Below are 21,500 nucleotides of genomic sequence, written 5' to 3' on the forward strand. Positions count from 1 at the left end.
ATTAGAGGAAAATCAATAAAATTATACAGGAAGATTAACAGGTGCAATTATTTGCAAGACTAGAAGAAATAGGAACAACAGTAGGCCATTTGGCTCCTTGAGCCTACTTGACCATTCGATAGGGTCATGGCTGATCTGACATTCCTCTTGTCTAGCTTTCTGTCTTTTGCCAATAGAATCCCTTATCAATAATCTCTCCCAGTCTTAAATATACACAAGGACAACACAAGGCTTTACATTTTTTAAAAAAATTTCATTCTTGGGATGCAGGCATCACTGGCTGGCCAGCATTTATTGTTCATCCCTAGTTGCCCTTAAGGTGGTGGTAAGCTGCCTTCTTTAACTGCTGCAGTCTACTATTGTGGGTTGACCCACAACGCCATTAGGAATGGAACTTCAGGATCTTGACCCCGTGACAGCGTTATATTTCCAAGTCAAGACGGTGACTGGCTTGGAAGAGAACTTGAAGGTGATGGTGTACCCAATGTATCTGATGCTTTTGTCCTTTTACATGAAAGTGGTTGAGGGTTTAAAAAGGTACTGTCTCAGGATCTTTGGTGAAAATCTGCTGTACATCATATAGATAGTACACTGCTTCTACAGCACTTCAGTATAGATGTGGTGCCAATCAAGTGGGCTGCTTTGTCCTTGATGGTCATTGGAGCTGTACTCATGCAGACAAGTGAGGAGCATTTTATCACACTCCTGACTTGTGCCTTGCAGTTGGACAGGTTTTGGGGAGTCAGGCGTGAGTTACTTGCCATAGTATTCCTGGCCTCTGACATGCTCTTTAGCCAGACCAGTAGAATTTCTGATTAATGGTAATGCTCAAGATCCTGATAGTGGGGAATTCAGTGATGGTAACACCATTGAATGTCATAGGGCAGTGGTTAGATTGTCTCTTATTGGTGATGGTCATAGCTGACATTTGTGTGGCATAAAGTTACTTATCAGCCCAAGCCTGCTTAAAATGGACAAATGGATGAATAAGTTGCATTTTGCCCAGCAAAGTTTAGTTTGAAAAATTCAAAAAAGCACTTTTCAAAGCTTTTACAGGATAGTTCCCATTTTGAACTAAAATGGAATGGAAGAAAAGTACAGCCTGTTGTCATGCTGCCTAATGCCAAGTGGGCTGTTCATTTATTACTGAGCAATGCCCTTTTAAAATCAAAAAAATGTGCACGTCTTAACACTGCCAATATACTACTGGTACTAGCAACCTTAAACATAATGGCAAAAATAAAATATATTGTCAACCTTTGACAATATTTGTGCTGTGCAGTCAAAACAGGACACCCCCACCAAAATATGTGCAATGTTGAAAAGGAAAACAACTTTTTGAAAAATTGTCATTTCTCAAATGTGCTTATTTGAAAACGAAAAGAACAGTGATAGGTTAGTAACATTTCACAAAGACAAGTTCGGAATGCACCTTAAAGGGCAGCATTATATATAGTGTTCAGAAGGACAATTTTACCTACTTTTATACTCTGTTGAAAACTGCAACAACCTACAAAGCATTAACATTATCTTTACACAATGTTATATTAATGGGACTGTTACCATAAATACGCATAGAAATAGGATTCAGCCTAACTGCCTGTTAACGTTTAGCTAGTTCTTCTTTGTTTAACCATTATTCAGGAACATCCAGCATCGATGTCCCCACTGTCACAGTCAATAACGTAAAAGAAAATCAGCAGGCAAGAGAAAAGATAGTCACATATAAACACTACTCCTCCGTTTAATATAAAATTCTATTCATGGCAGTGAACTTGGGCATAATACTATTTTAAAAAGTTAAGGAATAGAGATAAAATACTGGAGAAAAACAATATAATCTCTTGTACAAGTGGTGTTTTGGAGTCTGTTAATGTTGTTGTGATATCAGGTAGTGTTCTAAAAATACAGGTGAATAAAAGAAAAGACAAGTATTAGCAAGAAAATCATCTCTTAGCAAAAGAAGCCAATTCAATTACCTGGATTTCAATGCTGTATTTCCACAAGGAAACTAGACTTTTGTTGGTCTGTTGGGGTACTAATTGCTGAATAATTTATATTAATTTTTCTCATCAGGAAAGCTAACTCAAGACAAAATATATCCTGGGAGTTTAACAAGCTGCAACTGGTAGAGTGATTAAAAGGGGTTTGAAATGAAAAAGATTTCTTAAAAGGTTTCATTGAACATCTATTATCAATGGGTTTTTTTGTTTTTGTTTTTACCTGTCACCTGGCCAAATTGGCAAGCTGGCTGACTAACAGTTGAGAACAGCAAGGTGAAAGTGAGGACTGTGGATGCTGGAGATCAGCGTCAAGATTTAGAGTGGGAGTCCCATTTAAATATACCATTGCTACAGGTTTTCCACCAAGAGTGCCAGTGAAGTGAAATTGGAGATGCTGGCTCTACTTATTCTCGACTATGGATGTACCTCTGCCAATTACAGCCAGTATCTTCCTTTTGGCAGGATCGCTCATTTACCCTGTGCTCTTTCAAACTTTTAATAACTGATCTTTGCCCTTCAAGATTTCTGAGGAGTATTCCAAGAGTGCCTCTGCTGCTTTTACCCGAAATGTCGATTTTCCTGCTCTTTGAATGCTACCTGACCAGCTGTGCTTTTCCAGCACCACTAAATCTTGACGCTGATCTCCAGCATCCACAGTCCTCACTTTCACCTTGCTGTTCTCAATTGTTAGTCAGCCAGCTTGCCAATTTGGCCAGATGACAGGTGAAAAACAAAAACAAAAACTAAAACCCCCCATTATAACAGATGTTCAATGATAAACATGAAAGAACACCATATTCGCCACCATGCTGTATTCTACGGTCACTTTCGGCCTAACATGCAGCTACCTTATAAATATCAGGTTCATTAGAATGCAAAAGTTTACAGGACATCTATCATCCAAGCCATTGATGTAATCATTTTAAAAACAGGAATATTTTGAAATTTAGGATCATGATTTACAGCAGGTGCTCAGAAAAAAGGAATAATGCAGTCTTATACGAAGCTGCAAGGCATAATTCAGTTATCAATAGAATGATGCATATGCATACAACAAGCAAACAAAACAGATGATTTAAAAAAGGCTTGGATCTCTGTCAAAGCTTCAACGGCATAATCTCTAGCTCCCTCAATACATTACTTGCTACTTTAACATAAAACACGGAGATCAAAGACAATTTCATTTATCAGCAGCCATCATAACTGTTGAGAAGGCAAATGAGCTGCACATGACTGGTTAATACCATTATGCTCTCAGTGGATTAGCAGGTTATATCTGCATGCACTTCATTCTCATTATCTGCTGGGAATAGGGATATTGACTCCTCATGGATAACAAATAAAATGCGATACCACTCCAATCTAACTATCCCATGTATTGCAAAGGACTATGCAATCAATCTGGGCGGGTCAGTGAGGAAGAAAATGGGGTTTGGGGCCAAACCCACGAGTAATGAAATCAGCAGAAAACAAGGATGAAATTAGAGATGAACCTAAAGAAAGTCCTCTTTGTGAGAACATGACATGACAAGTAACAAAAAGCTCCAGGAAGGAACATCAAGACTGATGTACTTGTAACATAAAGGTATTGAAGAAGAATAATTATAAAGGGACTTTTAACAGAACATTTTTAAATACACAGATGTAACACAGAGCTACAGAGACCAAATGTAGGATCTGCATTTTGAGTGGGAACCCAGTATAAGGATCAAATTGGGTCCCAAATCTACATTACACAACAGTAATTTTCCACAAACTGGCCAAGTAACATATAAAAGAGTACCAAAATCCAATTATAGGTGACTTTCAGGCTCTTTAAAGTGGAAGGTCAGCCAAACGGTGACCCATTAATGAAAATAGGAGCAACAGTTTCCTGCTGTAGGTGAGACACAGAGACAGCTCATAGTCCCCAACTGCCAATAGGTGAGGAGGGCCACACATCTTGCCTGAAGTGCAGACACGTCCTTGTGCTCAGCCTGCTCTAGTTTTCAGATACCAAGACACTAGTCACAAGACATTATTTAGGCAAAGCTGGTATTGCAGATGCTGGAGATTAGAGTCAAGATTAGTGCTGGAAAAGCACAGCATGTCAGGCAGCACCAAAGATACAGGAAAATTGACGTCTCAGGCATTACTGAAGAAGGGCTTTTGTACGAAACGTCGATTTTCCTTCTGCTCGGATGCTGCCTGACCTGCTGTGCTTTTCCAGCACTACTCTAATCATGACAAGACATTAATTAGCCTCATGCAGTAGCATGAACATCTTTTACTTTAATAGATCTATCACAATAAATTTCACCACTTTGGTCTATTCACACAAGTCTGACAAATACTAAAGACTTGTGTGCATCCTAAAATTAAGAATGTCTAAGACTTCAAGTTAACTAATCCTTTACTGAAAATGCACTACAATGACAAGGAGTATTGTACTCATTTTAACAAGTAGTTTTGATAAGTAAATAGTTGAACAAAAAGTCAAACAAGTTTGAAGCAAATTTACTTTATTATCTAATCAAAGTTAGAAATTGTTGTTCGATATTTTAGCATCTAGATATTTTAATCAGTTTTTGTGCAGTTTAAACTTCATACTTCAAAACTGAGGAAAAACCAGCTAGTTTACCAAGAAAACAGAGATCCAGCAGCAAAGTAAATGGCTTGGCAACACCAACACTCAGTTTGAAATATTAAAACCAAAAGGAAAGCACAGGTACAAAATAATTATATACTTCAATAATTAAATACTGTATAGAATCTATAATGAATTGGGCTGTCAGTGAAAAATACTCAAGGCTAGGCACTTCGCAGAGCCAGACAGATGAATCAAAATCAGCACAAGGATCTCTCTGCACATCCCAGAGATGACAACAGAACAGCAACAACATGCTGTCATGTTCAGGATAACTATCTCCTTCTCAGCCAGGCAACTCAACACAGGATCTTACATTCCATATTTTCCTGATTTAAATACAATTCTAATGTAGGAACATGGGAGCAGACATAGATCATTCAGCCCCGCAAGCCCATTCTGCCATTTGACGAGATCATGGCTCCATGAACCTGTCTTTGGTCCATGCCCCTTCATAAAACCGTCTCAAAATTAACCGAATACAATACTGTCCACTGTGTCCTTCGGATAATAGAGGTTCTTCTGTATAGTGTTTCATGTGGTCTTTGCATGGAGTCCTGTAAATTGCAATAATCGTGCACAAGATGGGTATGGTGTCTTTTGTCCTGGTAAGCTGTTGTCAGAGTGAGTGAGTTTATGGGTGGTCATGAATCTGGTGATAGGAAAAGTCTGGCTGTCAGTTCTGAGACATTGATGTAAGGTAGCACGGCTAGTGAGCTAGGTCGTGGCATGTCCTTGTCACATCGTCTGTCTGTTAGGCATCTATGGATGAAGTTGCGGGAATATCAGTTCTTGGCGAATACTCTGCAGAGGTGTTCTTCTTCTCTTCACTGGTTAGAAGTGTTGCAGTGTAGCCCTTTTGAACAGGGTCCTAATGCAGCTTGGTGTGTTTGGGTGGTTGCTGTTGTAATTCAGAACTTGGTCAGTGCGTGTAGCTTTCCTGGTCACTTTTGTGGTGAATTCACTGTTCTGTGTTCTTTGTACCATCACATCCAGGAATGGGAGTCAATTGTTGGTTTCATCACCATTTGTAAATCAGATCCCCATGGATATGGTGTTGATAATGCAGTGCATGCCAGCAATTTCTGTTCTTTTAATGATAAAAATAAAGAAAGTGTCATCTACATATCTGATCCAGAGTTTGGGTTGGATTTGTAGTAAGGCTGTTTGTTCCAATCTTTGCATCACTGCTTCTGCTATGAGCTCAGAGATGGATGACCCATAGGTGTTCCATTGATCTGTTCATATATTTGGTTGTTTTTATTCTGGAACTTTCCAGCTCAGCGAACATACCCACAACCATGTCAACCGGCACTCGAGCTACAAATCTTTACACAAACTTTTAACAAATGCATTTTGGAAATCCATTTAAAAACATCCGTAGACATTCGAGTCCACTACCTTAATAACTTCCTCAAATATTTCAGTGAGGTTTGTCAGTTATAACCTCCTGACATAATCCATGCTGGCATTCCCTGATTAACTAAAAACTTTTGAGGTGTTCAGTCATCTCATCCTTGATTATAGAGTCAAACAATTTCCTCACCACAAATGTCAAGCTAACTGGTCTGTAATGCCCTGGGTTTTCCTAGTTCACCTTTCTTAAAAAGGTGAATGGCTCCATTGTTTCAAACAAAATCAACTGAGGCTTCCCATTTTCCATATGGAAAATAATAAGTTCAATGAAAGGTATGGTAGCTTAATGGTAATGTCAGGGAGTCTGTAGGCCAGGACCAATAATTCAATATTTCCACTATGATAATCAGTGAATCAAAAAGAACACTGAAGTTCTTGTAATATACCAACAATACAAATTATTTACTAATAATCATTTAGGGAAGGAAAACTTTCTGCCTTAACTCCATCGGTCTGATGTTGAACTCCAGTAAAACAAGAAATATGATCAACTCACCTTCCTGCCAACGTGGCTTAACCATTAATACATTTGAAAGCTACTAAACAGGTTTACAATCACCTTCTTACAGCTATCAAGGATGTGCAGTGTTATTCCGTGATGCCCATATCCCAGGAACAAAAAGAATTCAGACATTCAATTTACATTTCTTTAAATTACTCATTTCACGTTTCATTTTAAATACTGGTCAATCCTCATGCCTTTTTTTTTTAATGTGAGCTAGCAGATAAATCATTGCAAATCACCTTTATGTAAGCAAATACCAATGAGCTGCATAGTGATAATGACTTGACAAGGAAGGGTGAATAAAAATAATCAAATATTTGTGAACTAAAATTCCATATTCCAAATCTTTAGAGTCTTGTTAGAGTCACAGCTGCTATCATTGGACATAAACTGCTCTGCAAGTTACTTTAGATTACATATCTAAAGAAAAAGCAGTTTGGCTACAATTATTTTTTATATCATTATTTCACGACCAACCTTGCTTACAAGTGAAATAGATTAATTAGATTCTATACAGTGTGAAAACATGCCCTTCGGCCCAACAAGTCCATACCGACCCTCCGAAGAATAACCCACCCAGACCGGTTTTCCGCTGACTAATGCACCTAACATTATGGGCAATTTAGCATGGCCAATTCACCTGGCCTGCACATCTTTGGACTGTGGGAGGAAACCGGAGCACTGGAGGAAAGCCATGCAGACACGGGGAGAATGTCTGTCTGTGTGGAGTTTGCACAGTCACCAGAGGCTGGAATTGAACCTGGGACCCTGGTGCTGTGAGGCAGCAGTGCTATCCACAGAGCCACCATAATTATCATCATCAAGAACGTGAAACAAAATAAAGAGCAACTCCTCAATCCAGTTAACATGATCACAAATAGTTATTAATGTATCTTGTGATGATTAATATATTTGACAAAGGACTACCAGAGGCTGGAAGAGGACTTACAAGCTGTAATTTGAGCAATGAGCTCTAAAGTCAAGTGGCTAAAATGAAACGCAGCTGTTTTAATGTCTGAATTAACAGCTACAAGAGTTAATTATGAGATGAGATATACAAGACACATGTGACATGTTTCCATAGACTTGTACCTCAAATATCTTGAGGTAGCTTGCTTGGAAGGAAGGTACAATATAACAAGGGATTCATATAACGACCACCTAGATTTTCAGCTGATGGGTATATAGAGTTTTAAAATAAAACAAAATTAAAATATAACAAGGCAATATTACACAAAAAATACAAAAATACTATATTAAGAATCTGGTCTCCTTAAAACTTTCATCAGCGGAATGGGATGCATAAGTACTGTTGTATAAGTAATAAGTTTCTGAACAATATAGCAAATATTTGGGACGTGTTAGCAGCATAAACTCCATAAATAAAAACAGCATTCCATATAGGAATAGTCAAGAGCATTAAGCCAGATGACATTCTTCCTTCCCTCCTACCCTGAGGGAAGGAATTAGGCCTAGGTATGGTTCCATTGCTGCAAACAGCTCTTCAATGCCCCCATTGAAAATCATGAAAATCATTGATTGTTAACAATCCTATACGGCAAGTTATTCATCTTTCAGGGACAGCATAACTAAATCCAATTCTCTCCTCACATGATGCACGCTTCTCACACAGTTAGGTCATGGAAGAAGAAGAAACCAGTCCTGAGTAATTTACATTCTTACCTTTCACCAGGCTTGCTAGAAATCACTTGTGACGAATGTAAATATTTTCAAACAAAACGGTTTCCAAATACTTAATCATCACAATCATTAATAAGCTTTTAAAGCAGCACTTTCACTTTTCAAATTACAAAGGCCATGCTTTTCTTATTGCCAAATTAATTGTAATCACAACTAAAGCCATGCCTTTACAACTAATACAGACTTATAACTCATTCATAATCCAGTAATACTCGTTACTTACCCATCTCCTTGGAAGCATGACTGTCACTGGCGAGTTCACCCATCTTCACTAGGGCCTCAAAGTAGCCTTTTGCAGCAAAGGTCATACCTGGAACATTGAGATTTCAAAAACTGTATTTGTTGATCAGAGCTTTAGAATGCAAGTGTACTTGAAAGTTATCTAGTTTCAGAGATCACACCACTTAGTGCGATATTTAGCATTTTTTAAAATCATTCTGGTATGGTTTTAAATCTTGACAATTCTGCTTTTTAGAGAAAAATTCAAAAAAGAAAAATAATTGTTAATTTTTCAAATAACAGGTACATTTATTTAACTTTCCATTTAGATTTCAAAGTTCTGTCAGAGTTAAACTGGAAAATGAAGGCAATAACAGCAAAGCAGCCAGAAGAAACCGTATTTTTTGAAATGCTGACATACGTTTTGTGAGCATAGCTGGGATATATATTGATCAGAAGATACTGGCCCAAATAAAAATCAAAGCACATAAAAATCAAAGTATACTCCCGATCACTTAACAGCCAAACACATACACAAGTTAGAAAATAAAGCAATTCAGATCTTTGTTACATACGTTTAGGCATGGCTGACGACATCTTTTTCACAATACACTATGTATGTAAATAACTTTGGAGCCGGAATGGAATTATACAGTTATGAGTAACCAATGAGCTTCAGTTAGAACATTTACATTTATGGTCCATGAAGTTTGATTGTTTTAATTTTAATTATTACTACGTAATATTTCCCAAACATTTAGAAAACTAATTGATTGGTCACCAGCCTAGACAGCTTGTTGTTTATCATTGTTAATTTCACATTTTTTTTAAATTTAAATAAAGAAGACAGGAAGTGCCAGTTTCCTTGAATAATATTAAAATTAAATCCAATTATCTAACTTAAATAAAAATAAAATTGAATTAACTTCTGAAGTGTGCATTCCAAAAGTTCCATTTTATTCATAGTTGAGGCATGACAGGCATTATCTTTCAATCACTTCTATGCTGCTTTATTCCTGGAATAATTCTACAATACTCTGAATTGATACAAAAACATTAAGGATAAAACGTATTTAAGTAATAACATCATTTATGTTGTTGTTGCTGTTAATTCCAAAGTTTTCTTTTACAATACATATCCCAGTTTTCTAGCAATGATACATGTTGCCACTTTTATTAAAGATAGTGTCTTTTAATAAATTAGTTCAAGCAAATTGGAACCAATTATAAAAATCACCAAAAGAGAAATATTAAATTTAAAACAGATTTCCAAATATTTATAACATGCAAAGATTTAAATGGTTCACTACAGCTGAGTGAGAAGGGAATAACACATTACTTTCATTTCAACCCAGCTAAGAACATAGACCCCATGGTACAACAACTTAAGTAGTTTTGTATGGCAGTCTCAAGGTAACTTTTTTTAAAAATTAAGACAACGACATCTTTCCTGTTATGGTAAAAACAATTTCACTGAACAGATCTGTGCAAAAATATCAGAAGAAATTACAGGTAATTAGTTGCACAGGTCCACAGTTTTGAAAATTCAGGATAACAATCATATTTACATCATTCCAAATCACCTGTACATTGTAATATAAAACATATATATTATGCTGCTTAACCCCTAAAAAAAAGGGAATACCACACAATTTAGTTTCAACGTGTGGGCTGCCCCCTCTTTGTTGCTCATTTCCATGAAATCTCCTTCAGCCTGGGAGTATTTTGCCAAGACCATGGCCTTCACTATGCTGATTGGCTGACAAGGATCTTCTAGAGGGAAAGACAGAATTCTTGTCTACTTTTACATAATAAGATTAAAGGTTCTATTACAGCAAGACATTTCTTAATTTTAAAGAAAATGTGTTAAGGACACATTATAAAAGAGGCCAAAAGATCCCAAAATTAGACAATCCTGGGATTTGAACCAGACTTAGAGATGAATCTTATTACTGCACTACTCTGACAAACTCATGACTTTCTTTGTAGCAGGAATACAAGTTACATATCTCTACACATGACTACTTACCTAGTCACAATGAGTTTTACACTACAAAATTACAACTAAAATATTCATTACTATGGAAACAAAAGAAAAGTAAAAAATTCAGGGCTCGAATTTAATACTAGTTGGCTAACCTGGACTTAAGTAATCTCAGTATATTATCAAATCAGTTTTTTTTTAAATCCATCAAGGGTTGAAGGAAAAAAACACGGATCATTATACCTACATTCACGTTCCATTACTGTGGTGTGGTCTTTTTTTAAAAACAAAAATCAACATCAGTAATGGAATTAGGTGGTGGAGCAATAACAAAATGCAGCAGCCGTCCATGCACAAATATGCTTTGATTCATTGCACATATGATAGTATTTCTCACCTGTTCTGGCTTTCTTGATCCAATATTTCTCTGCACCCATGTGGCCTGAGGTAATGTTTGAGAAAAGGTTTGAGGAAAAGACAGTAACAGTAAAAAAAAACAAAATTTAGGATGGTGTTCCCAGCAGAACTAGTGATAGCTACAACCACCAGTAAAAATTTACCATGGACAGCCACTTGGTTTTATTGATGCTGTTTCAGTTTGGATTCCAGAAGATTGGCATCCAGGAAGTGGTTCCTGTCACCTTTAACCTGACTGCAAAATCTGTAGACTTGCAAGTATTACCAACAGGCTGTAATTCAAAGCAAGATTTTAAAGCATCAAAACCAAAAACTTGCTTACTGAATCCAAATTAAAACAATGGCAATGTATAAACGCCTGAAGAAAGATTTGGATTCAAGTCCCAAGATTACTATTTATCCAAGTTTGTGTTTCAATGACTTCCCATGGCAAGTGGAATTTCAATTGCATAAGATTTGAAATTTTTACTAGCAAATGTGCTACCACAACAGTCTAACACTGAATCAAATCAAAAAGGAAACATTTAAATTGTACACTTGTTTCAAGTCTACAGTCAGTATCTCACTCGGGTTCTAACAATGTTTTTAGTAGCCTGCATACGCTATTATTTTAGACCTTAACAGTAGAACTTTGGAAATTGCACAGTCATCAATGTGCTTGAATATTTAAATCATGCAGTTTTGTTTTGGAAACAAATGTTTTGTGCCAATCCAAGTATATAAACTAATCGACATTGTTTGCTGTGCTATAGACTTTTTTCTCAGCAGTTAAGATACACATCAGTAAATCCTGATGAAAGCTCTAAACCTCTGTCTGTTGCGTGATACTATACTCTGGCCATAGAGACAGAGAGTATAAAGCAAGAAAGTTATATAGAGCTTTTATAGAATACTGGTATCATATTTTAGGAAGGATGTCAAGGCTGTAGAGAGTTATACAGAAGTTTTAAAAGAAGAGTTCAAGGAATAGAAGATTTACTTGCGTTGACGGATTACAAAAACTGATCTTATGCTCTTTTAACAGAGACAGTTTAATAAGAGACATCCAAAAATCTCAATGATTTTTGCAATTTTTCTTTACAGTCTTGCAAGTTACAAACTGGACTTTAAGCAAACTCAGTTATAATTTTCAAAAGGAAATTGATTAATACTTGAAATGGAAAAACTTCCAGTGCTATGGAAAGAGACCAAAAGTAGGACTATTTAAATAGTTCTTTCAAAACGTCAATATTGGCACGATTGGTCAAATGGTCTCCTTTGTACTGTATCATTCTATGATTTTAGCTGATGTGTAATTCACATATGATTTTACATTGGTTCAACATCCACCTCAATCACAAAATGAAATTTTCTTGAAAACAACTGTTGTTATGCTTAAATTTGATTGCAGTCTCTCCAAATGAGAAAGAAACCATTATGAATGAGAAAATCTCAGTACATGTATTGTGGCCACATTGTGACCACAAAGTCATTTGACAAATTACCCATTTACAGCTATATTATGGAGACTTTTAACTAATCTCAACTCAGTATACGAATCATTTTGAGCCCAACTCCCACTTCCAGCTGGTAACACTGTTTAAGAAGGGTGGTAAGGACAGGCCCGAGAACTATAGACCAGTGAGCCTGACCTTGGAGGTGGGCAAGTTGTTGGAGGGAATCCTGAGGGACAGGATGTACATGTATTTGGAAAGGCAAGAACTTATTAAGGATAGTCAACATGGTTTTGTGCATGGGAAATCATGTCTCATAAGCTTGATTGTGTTTTTTGAAGAAGTAACAAAGAGGATTGATGAGAGCAGAGCAGTAGATGTAATCTACTTCAGTAAGGCCTTCGACAAGGTTCCCCATGGAAGACTGATTAGCAAGGTTAGATCTCACGGAATATAGAGAGAGCTAGCTATTTGGATACAGAACTAGCTCAAAAAGGTAGAATACAGAGGATGGTGGTGGAGGGTTGTTTTCCAGACTGGAGGCATGTGACCAGTGGAGTGCCACAAGGATCGGTGTTGGGTCCTCTACTTCTTGTCATTTACATAAATTATTTGAATGCGAGCATAAGAGGTACAAATTAGTAAGTTTGCAGATGGCACCAAAATTGGAGGTGGAGTGGACAGGAAAGAGAGTTACCTCAGATTAAAACAGGATCTGGACTAGATGGGCCAATGGGCTGAGAAGTGGCAGACGGGGTTTAATTCAGATAAACACAAGGAGCTGCATTTTGGGAAAGCGAATCTTAGCAGGACTTATACACTTAATGGTAAGGTCCTAGGGAGTGTTGCTGAACAAAGAAACCTTGGAGTGCAGGTTAGTAGCTCCTTGAAAGTGGAATCGCAGGTAGATAGGATAGTGAAGGCAGCGCTTGGTATACTTACTTTTAAGTATACCAAGAGTGCAAGAGTTGGGAGGTAGTGTTGTGGCTGTACAGTATATTGGTTAGGCCACTGTTGGAATATTGCATGCAATTCTGGTCTCCTTCCTATCAGAAAGATGTTGTGAAACTTGAAAGGGTTCAGAAAAGATTTACAAGGACATGGCCAGGGTTGGAGAATTTTAGCTATAGGCAGAGGCTGAACAGACTGGGGCTGTTCTGCCTGGAGCGTTCGGAAGCTGAGGGGTGATCTTATAGAGGTTTACAAAATTATGAGGGGTATGGATAAGGTAAATAGGCAAAGTCTTTTCCCTGGAGTCGGGGAGTCCAGAACTAGAGGGCATAGGATTAGAGTGAAAGGGAAAAGATATAAAAAGAGACCTAAGGGGCAATTGTTTCACACAGAGGGTGGTATATGTATGGAATGAGCTGCCAGAGGAAGTGGTGGAGGCTGGCACAATTGTAACACTTAAGAGGCATTTGGATGGATATATAAATAGGAAGGGTTGGGAGGGATATGGGCTGGGTGCTGACAGGTGGGACTAGATTGGGTTGGGATATCTGGCTGGCATAGACGGGTTTGACCGAAGGGTCTGCTTCCATGCTGTATATCTGAATGACACTAAAATTTTCAATAATTTGTCATCTCCACCCCATTTTCACCTAACTTTTCAGCGTAATTGTAAAAACAAAACAACAGGCATTACTGGTGAAACATTTACACAAGCAGAAAGATTCACATACACTTAGCCAGTAATTGTTAGAATGAGTACACAGAGGAAACTTGCAGACTTACAAAGGAGCAACACAACGGAGTGTTTTTACTTAAGAAATCTGCCCTACCTAGTGCAAAACCTATACCAGGCAAAAAAAATGTTTAATGTAACTAAGCATGTCTCATTCAAATCCAGATGTGAAAATAATCAAGTGGAACACATTGCTTGACATGACCTCTTCTGTACAGCGGTATTTAGGACATTAAACTCTAAATTTCTGAACGTATTCTTTCAAAAACTCTACAGCTAACTGAAAGAGGTAGAAAACAGAGCTTCCATTACACTGATATGCTGCTAAAGTAATTTCACTAGCATGTCAAAAGTTTCATTCCAGAAAACTGAAACTATCAAATTGAAAAAATGGCAAAATGAAAGAATTTTTTTAAAAAATTAGATTCGAGCCCTGGGATAAAATGACTTTTTTGTAGGCACTATATTTTACAGATATCAAATACAATGTCTGACTGCAGTTTCCTTTATTACAAATACTACTTAGCAGACAACACTAACTAAAGAATATGGTTTCAGCTTGTACAGCTGATGGTATGATACAGTAATTAAGAGTCTCTTAAATCAACTGTGATAAAAAGTTTAAAGTTGCAGCAGTGGCTACTATCATTCAAATCATCCACCACGTTGCACCAAGTTTCATTAATTCTTAGTAAGAATACTGAGGGGCAACAGTTTGGGCAGAAAAGGGACTCTTCTGTCTCACCCACAGCTACTAGCGGAGTGAAAAATCATGAGGATCAGTAGCTGCTGAGTGAGTAAGTAAGTAAACTGGGTCACCCACCTAGCCAGAGAATGCATGGAGATGAGCAAACATACTTACACAGAAAAAACAAACAAGGACAATGCAGACATTAATATAAATGGATATTAAAAAAAGGTTATAAAGCATGATTAATATGTAAATGGACAAATAACTTACTGCTAAGTGTCTTTTCATAAGACTTTCCCATTGCGATGAAGTTTTTCAAGCTGGGGTTGAATTGGTCCATAATAGTCTACAAAAATAAATGGTGGAATTTTTCTTCATGGTCAGTGTACAGGATACAACATATTTTCTTCCATCTAAAATTTTTCATTGGCAATAAATATTAATAGTTCAAACAAACTTGAAACAAAAATTTCAGACAAATAAAAATCAGTTTATCCTTGTAAGCTATTTCATACCAAATTTGTTCTTTCTACTAACAATGGTAAATGTTTGAAGAGCTACACAAGTCATTACCTGTCATGTGATTTGTCTCATTACAAAGGATAAACATACAAAGTCATTAAACAGTCAATACAACTTTGCTTCACATCATATGAAAATAATTACAGGAGCATAGGCCATGATTCTCTACTAATGGGTGAACTGGATTATGGTTTTTAAAAAGTTCATTTCTATAATGTAATTCTGATACAGATTGCCTGAGAACCATAGTGATGACAATAACAGGTTGTTTGTACAACTATTTAGTTTTACAACCACAAATTTTGAAGTATCAGTTGGATAACTTAAAATCAGAGTTAGCAAATTCTAACCAGATTAATGCTTAATATTCTAATTTTTCACCCATATTAGGGTTCCAAAGCTAATGCGTAATTAATGAGTTATCCTGTTTCATATTGGCTAAGATACTCCCTTATAACACATGGTTTTGAAAAGGAATGCACACAAACAAGTAATGAGTTTCAGTGTCAGATACTTATTTGAAATCCACCCATTTTAGTTTCAGGGTGCGAAAATGATAGTGTTGCATATTGGAGACATTTAGCTTTTGATAAAAAGCATATTATTGTCTTCTGTCCAAATTTCTTCTCTTCTCAGAACTTCTACCTGTTTCCTGGTGCCATCTCAGAGGCAGATGGCCCCTCTCTCAGCATTTGTACTTCTTGGTTGTGATTAAAAACTCAGTTTAAACAGTTCAACACATCTGACGTTTGGATCACCACTTCAAGGTTAAGGAAATTTCATGGAAATTAATGCTCATTAATTTGATTAACTTTTAAAAGCAATAATCACACTGCGAGTTCAGTCCCATATTCTAGTTTTGACAGATAATAAAACTGTTTGCAGTTCTTACATGATGACCACCTGAATTCCATTAAGCTGTTGAGTGCGTGGCAAATGTTTCCTGGAGGGAAGGGAAAGAAATCTAAAGCTATACCAGTCTACCTGACACGGATAGTTCACTTCAATGCACTTTGAAGCTTTTGGAAAGAGACATAATTTGGTGACTCTTGTTTTGACTATCTGGTTTTGATTGGCTTGTCAGATTCGTTAGTACTGAAAAGTAGCCCTAGTTTCTACTTCATTATGGAAACAGTTTAAATTTGGAATGCAATCAGCTAATGGGAGGAAAAAGCCAACTAACATTCAGCACACAGTAACTACAACAAACATTTCAAGGTTTCTAAAGTCACCCAGTATGAATCATCCACAAGTTGACTGTGCTCCACCATGAATCCTAGCCAATTATTTCCCAGCCAGCTTTAACCTTCTTGCTCACATTTAAAGAAAAGTGCTGATTTAATGACTCACTGTTCTGAAGAAATATATTCAGTGTTCAATGTATGTACACCAATTTATCAAGACCTAAAGGCCATACACAATCTAACTTCACACTCCTTCCTGCTGCTGGTAGTAATTTGGTATAATCACAACAGGTCATATATGTGACAACACATGCTCAAGTTGCAAAAAGTTGTAAATACAGTAAGAGACAGGCAATGGAAAGACAAACCAAATGCAATGTACTTCATACATTCAGAAAAATCACAATGGTGTAAGTGTGCAAGTTGATCCATACCTCTAAAGACTGTCCTCATATTATTAATATCAAACAATGTATTGTCTGTCATTTTTGTTTGTGTCCAATCCTCATTCATCTTAAAAGGCTCAGTGATTAACATTTTTGCTTCATAATGCTAGGGGCCTGGGTTGAATTTCAGCCTCGGTGACTGTGCGAACACCACACAGACATTCTCCCTGTATGTGCATGGGTTTCTGCCATATGGCCCAGTTTCCACCCACAGTCCAAAGATGTAGAAGCTAGATGGATTGGCCATGATAAACTGTCTGCAGTGTCCAGGGATGTGTAGGTGAGGTGGATTGGCCATAGTAATTGCAGCATTATAGGAATAGAGCAGAGGGCTGGATGGGATGCTTTTGGGGCGTGGGGCGGGGGGTGGGGGTGGGGGGGGGGGGGGGGAGGGGGTGTCGGTGCAGACGTGATGGGCCGAATGGGCTTTCTACACTGTAGGAATTCTGGGATATGCAAGCCCGAATGTGAAACTCTGAAGCCTTGCATACGAATTTTCACTCAGATGTTCCTTCATCTTGGTTTACTGAGTAACACAAACTTAATATTAATTATAGGATCTCTCATTTTATCCATCAACTTACTTTAAAAGATAAGCTAATTTTAGAGATTTGTTCATTTTTAGAACTTCTCTACTATTTCTCAGAACAGGCAAGCAAAACTAAAACTACCTTTTCAACTAATATACTCAATATATAGTCCAAAACCTTAAAATTACCCCTGCAAATACTCAAATGTTCATTTGCTACCACCATACTTTTAATCAAAACTTTTTTTTTTTGCTTTCCAACATCAAAGCAAACTAACCTGACTCCAGATTCAGAAAGAATATTAATGTCCATCTTCTAAACTGTTTTTAGTCATCAGCCATGATCAACCACGATCTTACTAAATGGCAGAATGGACTAGGGTTGAATGGACTACTCCTGTACCTAGAATATGTACTAACTATGATAAAGCAAACAATTGTGCAAAATATTCCTAACTTAAATTTGGTCCCAGCAATATTGTCCTTTCCTGCATTACTACAAGGAAGGTCATGGTAAATAGCACAATTATGTTCTTCCATACAAATTCATAATAAATATGGCAAACGTGCTGCATGTGTTTCCATGTTAGCATCATTATCAATCAAATGCCACAAAACATTTACCTCAGTGCCCTAATTTACTAAGTGATACATCAGGACAGCCATCTAAAGAGGTGGGCAAAAACCAACAAGACAACACATGGCATGCTGGGAAGCAAAATGTGTTTTCTGTGAATCTCAAAACCACTTATTTGAATTGTAATATGATGCGAAATATTTTGTCTCTGATATTCCATTTTCTCCATTTAAATTAATATTTTATAGAAGAGATGAGTTATGTTTAAGATGTGTTTGAGGTTACAATATCCTCAGAGAAAGAAGACCTGAATACTATCACCAGTTTTTCTTTGCTCCCCATGATGATTACCCATCCATCACTTCTATGCTGTTGTGTCACTTGTTATTACCTACCCACTGCATAACAGCAATAAGGGCACCAACTGGTTTCTTCCTGAAAAAATGGAGATCCACAGTGAAATACTCGAGTAAAAAATGAGGTCTGCAGATGCTGGAGATCACAGCTGCAAATGTGTTGCTGGTCAAAGCACAGCAGGTTAGGCAGCATCTCAGGAATAGAGAATTCGACGTTTCGAGCATAAGCCCTTCATCAGGAATCCTGATGAAGGGCTTATGCTCGAAACGTCGAATTCTCTATTCCTGAGATGCTGCCTAACCTGCTGTGCTTTGACCAGCAACACATTTGCAGCCACAGTGAAATACTGTAAACCTGAAACTGTTACTGCTCAAACATTATTGTCTAATTCCAAGGTGTTATTTTATTATATCCTATTAATTGTTATGAAAAATCTGAAAACTTTGAATTTCTCGCAACAAGTTAACCTGGCAGCAATTCAACTATGTGACAATTCAAGTTTCTGTTACAAAGCTAAAATTTGTGATGTCAGCATTGGTACATCACTGAAAAATGATAAACTAATCTGAAATCTCACAGCAGGTTCTAGAGTCAGGGAATTTAATGACATAAGATCTCAGATTGGGCAAAGTAGATACAACCAATGGTAGATAGCACAAGGAATTATGTTCTTCCATACAAATTCATACAACCAATGCAACCTAATAGGATAAAATCTCAAAAAACAATCACCATTGGTTCTGATTGTAGCAAACATCTCTTTTATCCAAATCCTGCTTACTGTAGCATTCTCATGCCACATGCAGTGCTTTGAACAAAGTATGTCAGAGGGTGGGAAGAGCAAGTATGGGATCAACATTATTTTTTGGCAATCTTCCTTCAGCCAGCCCTCAGATTATACATTATCTTCAGGACAAAATGAATGCTTGCCTGCTGGTAGTTAAAAGATAAATCTTGCAAATGAATAATATTATTCTTAACTCCTTTGGCGGCTTATGCAGAATGAAATTAAATTTTGTGCTACTTTAGTCAAAGACTATCCATTACAAAATTATCTACACAAGACAATTGAGATCTGAAGGGCAAAGATTCAAATCAGCTGGAAAATGTTATATCAGCTGATTACTTAACTTTCCCTTAGGTAACATAGTACCAAATATTTCATTTGCATTTATCTTTAAATCTGATACTTACCTAAAAAACATAAAATGTAAAATATTCTGCATAGGTACATCACTCAAACAACAAGCTACAAATTTACTGAAGCCTATTGAACAAATAAAAGGCAGAATATTCTTGGCTAACTTTATACTGACTTAAGATGGTGTTCAAACGAACTTAGAATTTCTAAGATCCTTCTCTGTAAACGAACTTATTCTAGCTTTGAGCTATTACAGACTAGTTAACAATCCAAACTATTACGATCATACTAAAGGAAAAGGTCTACTCTACACACTTTTAAAGAAATAGGAAATCATATGTGAGTAGGGGGAAGAGGTGGAAGGAGCAAATTGCTTTGAAATTCAACATCCAAAAGAACACTCTGGGCATTTAACATTACACGACATTTCTTGACACAAACGATGTAAAGACATGGTAAAGACATTTTTGACGGGGCTTCAGATCTATCGAGCGTGTTCAGCTTCGGGTTCCAATGATTAGGAAAGAGACCCAGCTTTGCTTTCGTATCTCATGACATCAACTAGACTCGGCGCTTTGATTGCTGTCCCGGAATACACCCACACCCATTCAGGATCTCCGATTCTTACAGAGTGAAAACTCGAATCTATTAATTATCTGCAGCATTTAACTTATAATTACACTTCCCATTTTGAGAATTAAAAAGTTTAAACACACATCTGGCTCAACAGTGGACGTTTCGAAATGTAAAACAAAAAAAACTTATTTTAATGATCAAGGTTTTAAAAAGGCTTCCTTTGCAATTAGTAAACTCTCTATGGAGTGCAAGTCGAGCTAGGGCGTTGCTTTGGGAAACCAAAATAAAAGTGGGAACTTCTGAAAATAGGACCGTACACCTGAAAACACTTTTTTTTAAAAACAAAGTAGCCTTCATTGGGACGGGGAAACACGGTTAGGAATCCCCCTCGGAATTGGGATGAGAAAGATGGTAAACTAACTAGGTATTTAAACAAAAAGAAAGGTTGGGGGGGGAGGTTAAGAAAGTTACCCTTGGCTGGCATTAAGTTGTAACCAAACAGAGGCATGAGATTAATAAAAGATATTAGAAGGTGACCCCTCTGAAGCTGGGGGCTAACATTCACTCACCTTGTAGACATTCTCGGTCATACGGTGCACTTCATCCGTGCGAGACATGGTGCCTGAAAAAGTCTTCTCTCCTTCTCCTCAGTCAGTCAGTCAGCACCGAGCAACTTGCAAACTCTGATCTAAAAGTTCCTCCACGCCGCGAATAAAAAGCCTCTTTCGCCCCCTGAAACTTTTTTTTTCTCTCTCACACACACTTTTCACAGCTTGACAGTGATTTCCAATCCACCCACGCAGCCAGAGTGTGAGAAAGGAGAAGGGAAAAAAAAACCAGCAGCAGCTCCTGGGTAGCTCCCTCCGCGCGCGCGCGCGCAGCCGCCAACACCACCGTCTTGGCCGCCAGCCACGGTTGCCACGGAAACGCCGGAGGCGGAGGAGTCCTCCCGCCGACAACCAAACCTGACAGTTGGGAGGACCCCGCCCCGCTCCCTGCGATTGGCTGGGCTCGGGGAGGGCTCCGCGCTCCCATTGGCGCCCCCACCGCGCGCCCCGCCCCACCGACACGTGATTGGGTTGCGTCGGCACGGCTGACGTCACGTCCCCGCCTCCTGCCCTCGAGCGGATTCCGTTGGACTGATTTCGACGCCAAGATCTGAGAGGGATTTTGTCTTCTCTGCCTTCCCCCCCCCTCCCCCCTTTCATCACACACAAAAATTATATCAATAAGAAGAAACGTAAATCGTCTCCACAGCAACCCAGCTCGTATTACGTTAGAAATTCCCCTTTCGCGTGTACCAGATTGTGCAGCCCGTGCGTAAATATTGCCAGTCCGGCAGGGATTTTGCCCCCACCCCCACCCCCCCTCTGGTCATCACGTTGCTGTTCTTTTTGCAAGCATCATTTGCCATCGAAAAACCAAAAGGGTAATTATTTGCAAATTAATCTAGTGTGGGCTCATCTGGTGGGCAATGACGATGAATCAT

The 21,500-nt window shown here is 37.9% G+C and overlaps 1 protein-coding gene across 3 annotated transcripts in view; it reads right to left on the reverse strand.

Moving 5' to 3' along the window:
* LOC132827966 (brain-specific angiogenesis inhibitor 1-associated protein 2-like) overlaps positions 1-20,897 on the reverse strand; it is a 78,091-nt gene extending 57,194 nt beyond the window's left edge. For 2 of the 3 annotated variants that reach the window (XM_060844819.1, XM_060844820.1), the window contains exons 1-4: positions 20,581-20,897; positions 14,950-15,025; positions 10,852-10,896; positions 8,475-8,561 (exon numbers count right to left, since the gene is read on the reverse strand). In XM_060844819.1, the coding sequence (XP_060700802.1) occupies positions 8,475-8,561; positions 10,852-10,896; positions 14,950-15,025; positions 20,581-20,628 (256 nt within the window). In that variant the 5' untranslated portion in view covers positions 20,629-20,897. The remainder of the gene's footprint in view (positions 1-8,474; positions 8,562-10,851; positions 10,897-14,949; positions 15,026-20,580) is intronic. The other variant, XM_060844821.1, reaches the window with a different exon arrangement.
* Positions 20,898-21,500: the final 603 nt, after the last annotated feature.

This window comes from Hemiscyllium ocellatum, chromosome 25, assembly GCF_020745735.1.
Source record: "Hemiscyllium ocellatum isolate sHemOce1 chromosome 25, sHemOce1.pat.X.cur, whole genome shotgun sequence".
Taxonomy (NCBI): domain Eukaryota; kingdom Metazoa; phylum Chordata; class Chondrichthyes; order Orectolobiformes; family Hemiscylliidae; genus Hemiscyllium; species Hemiscyllium ocellatum.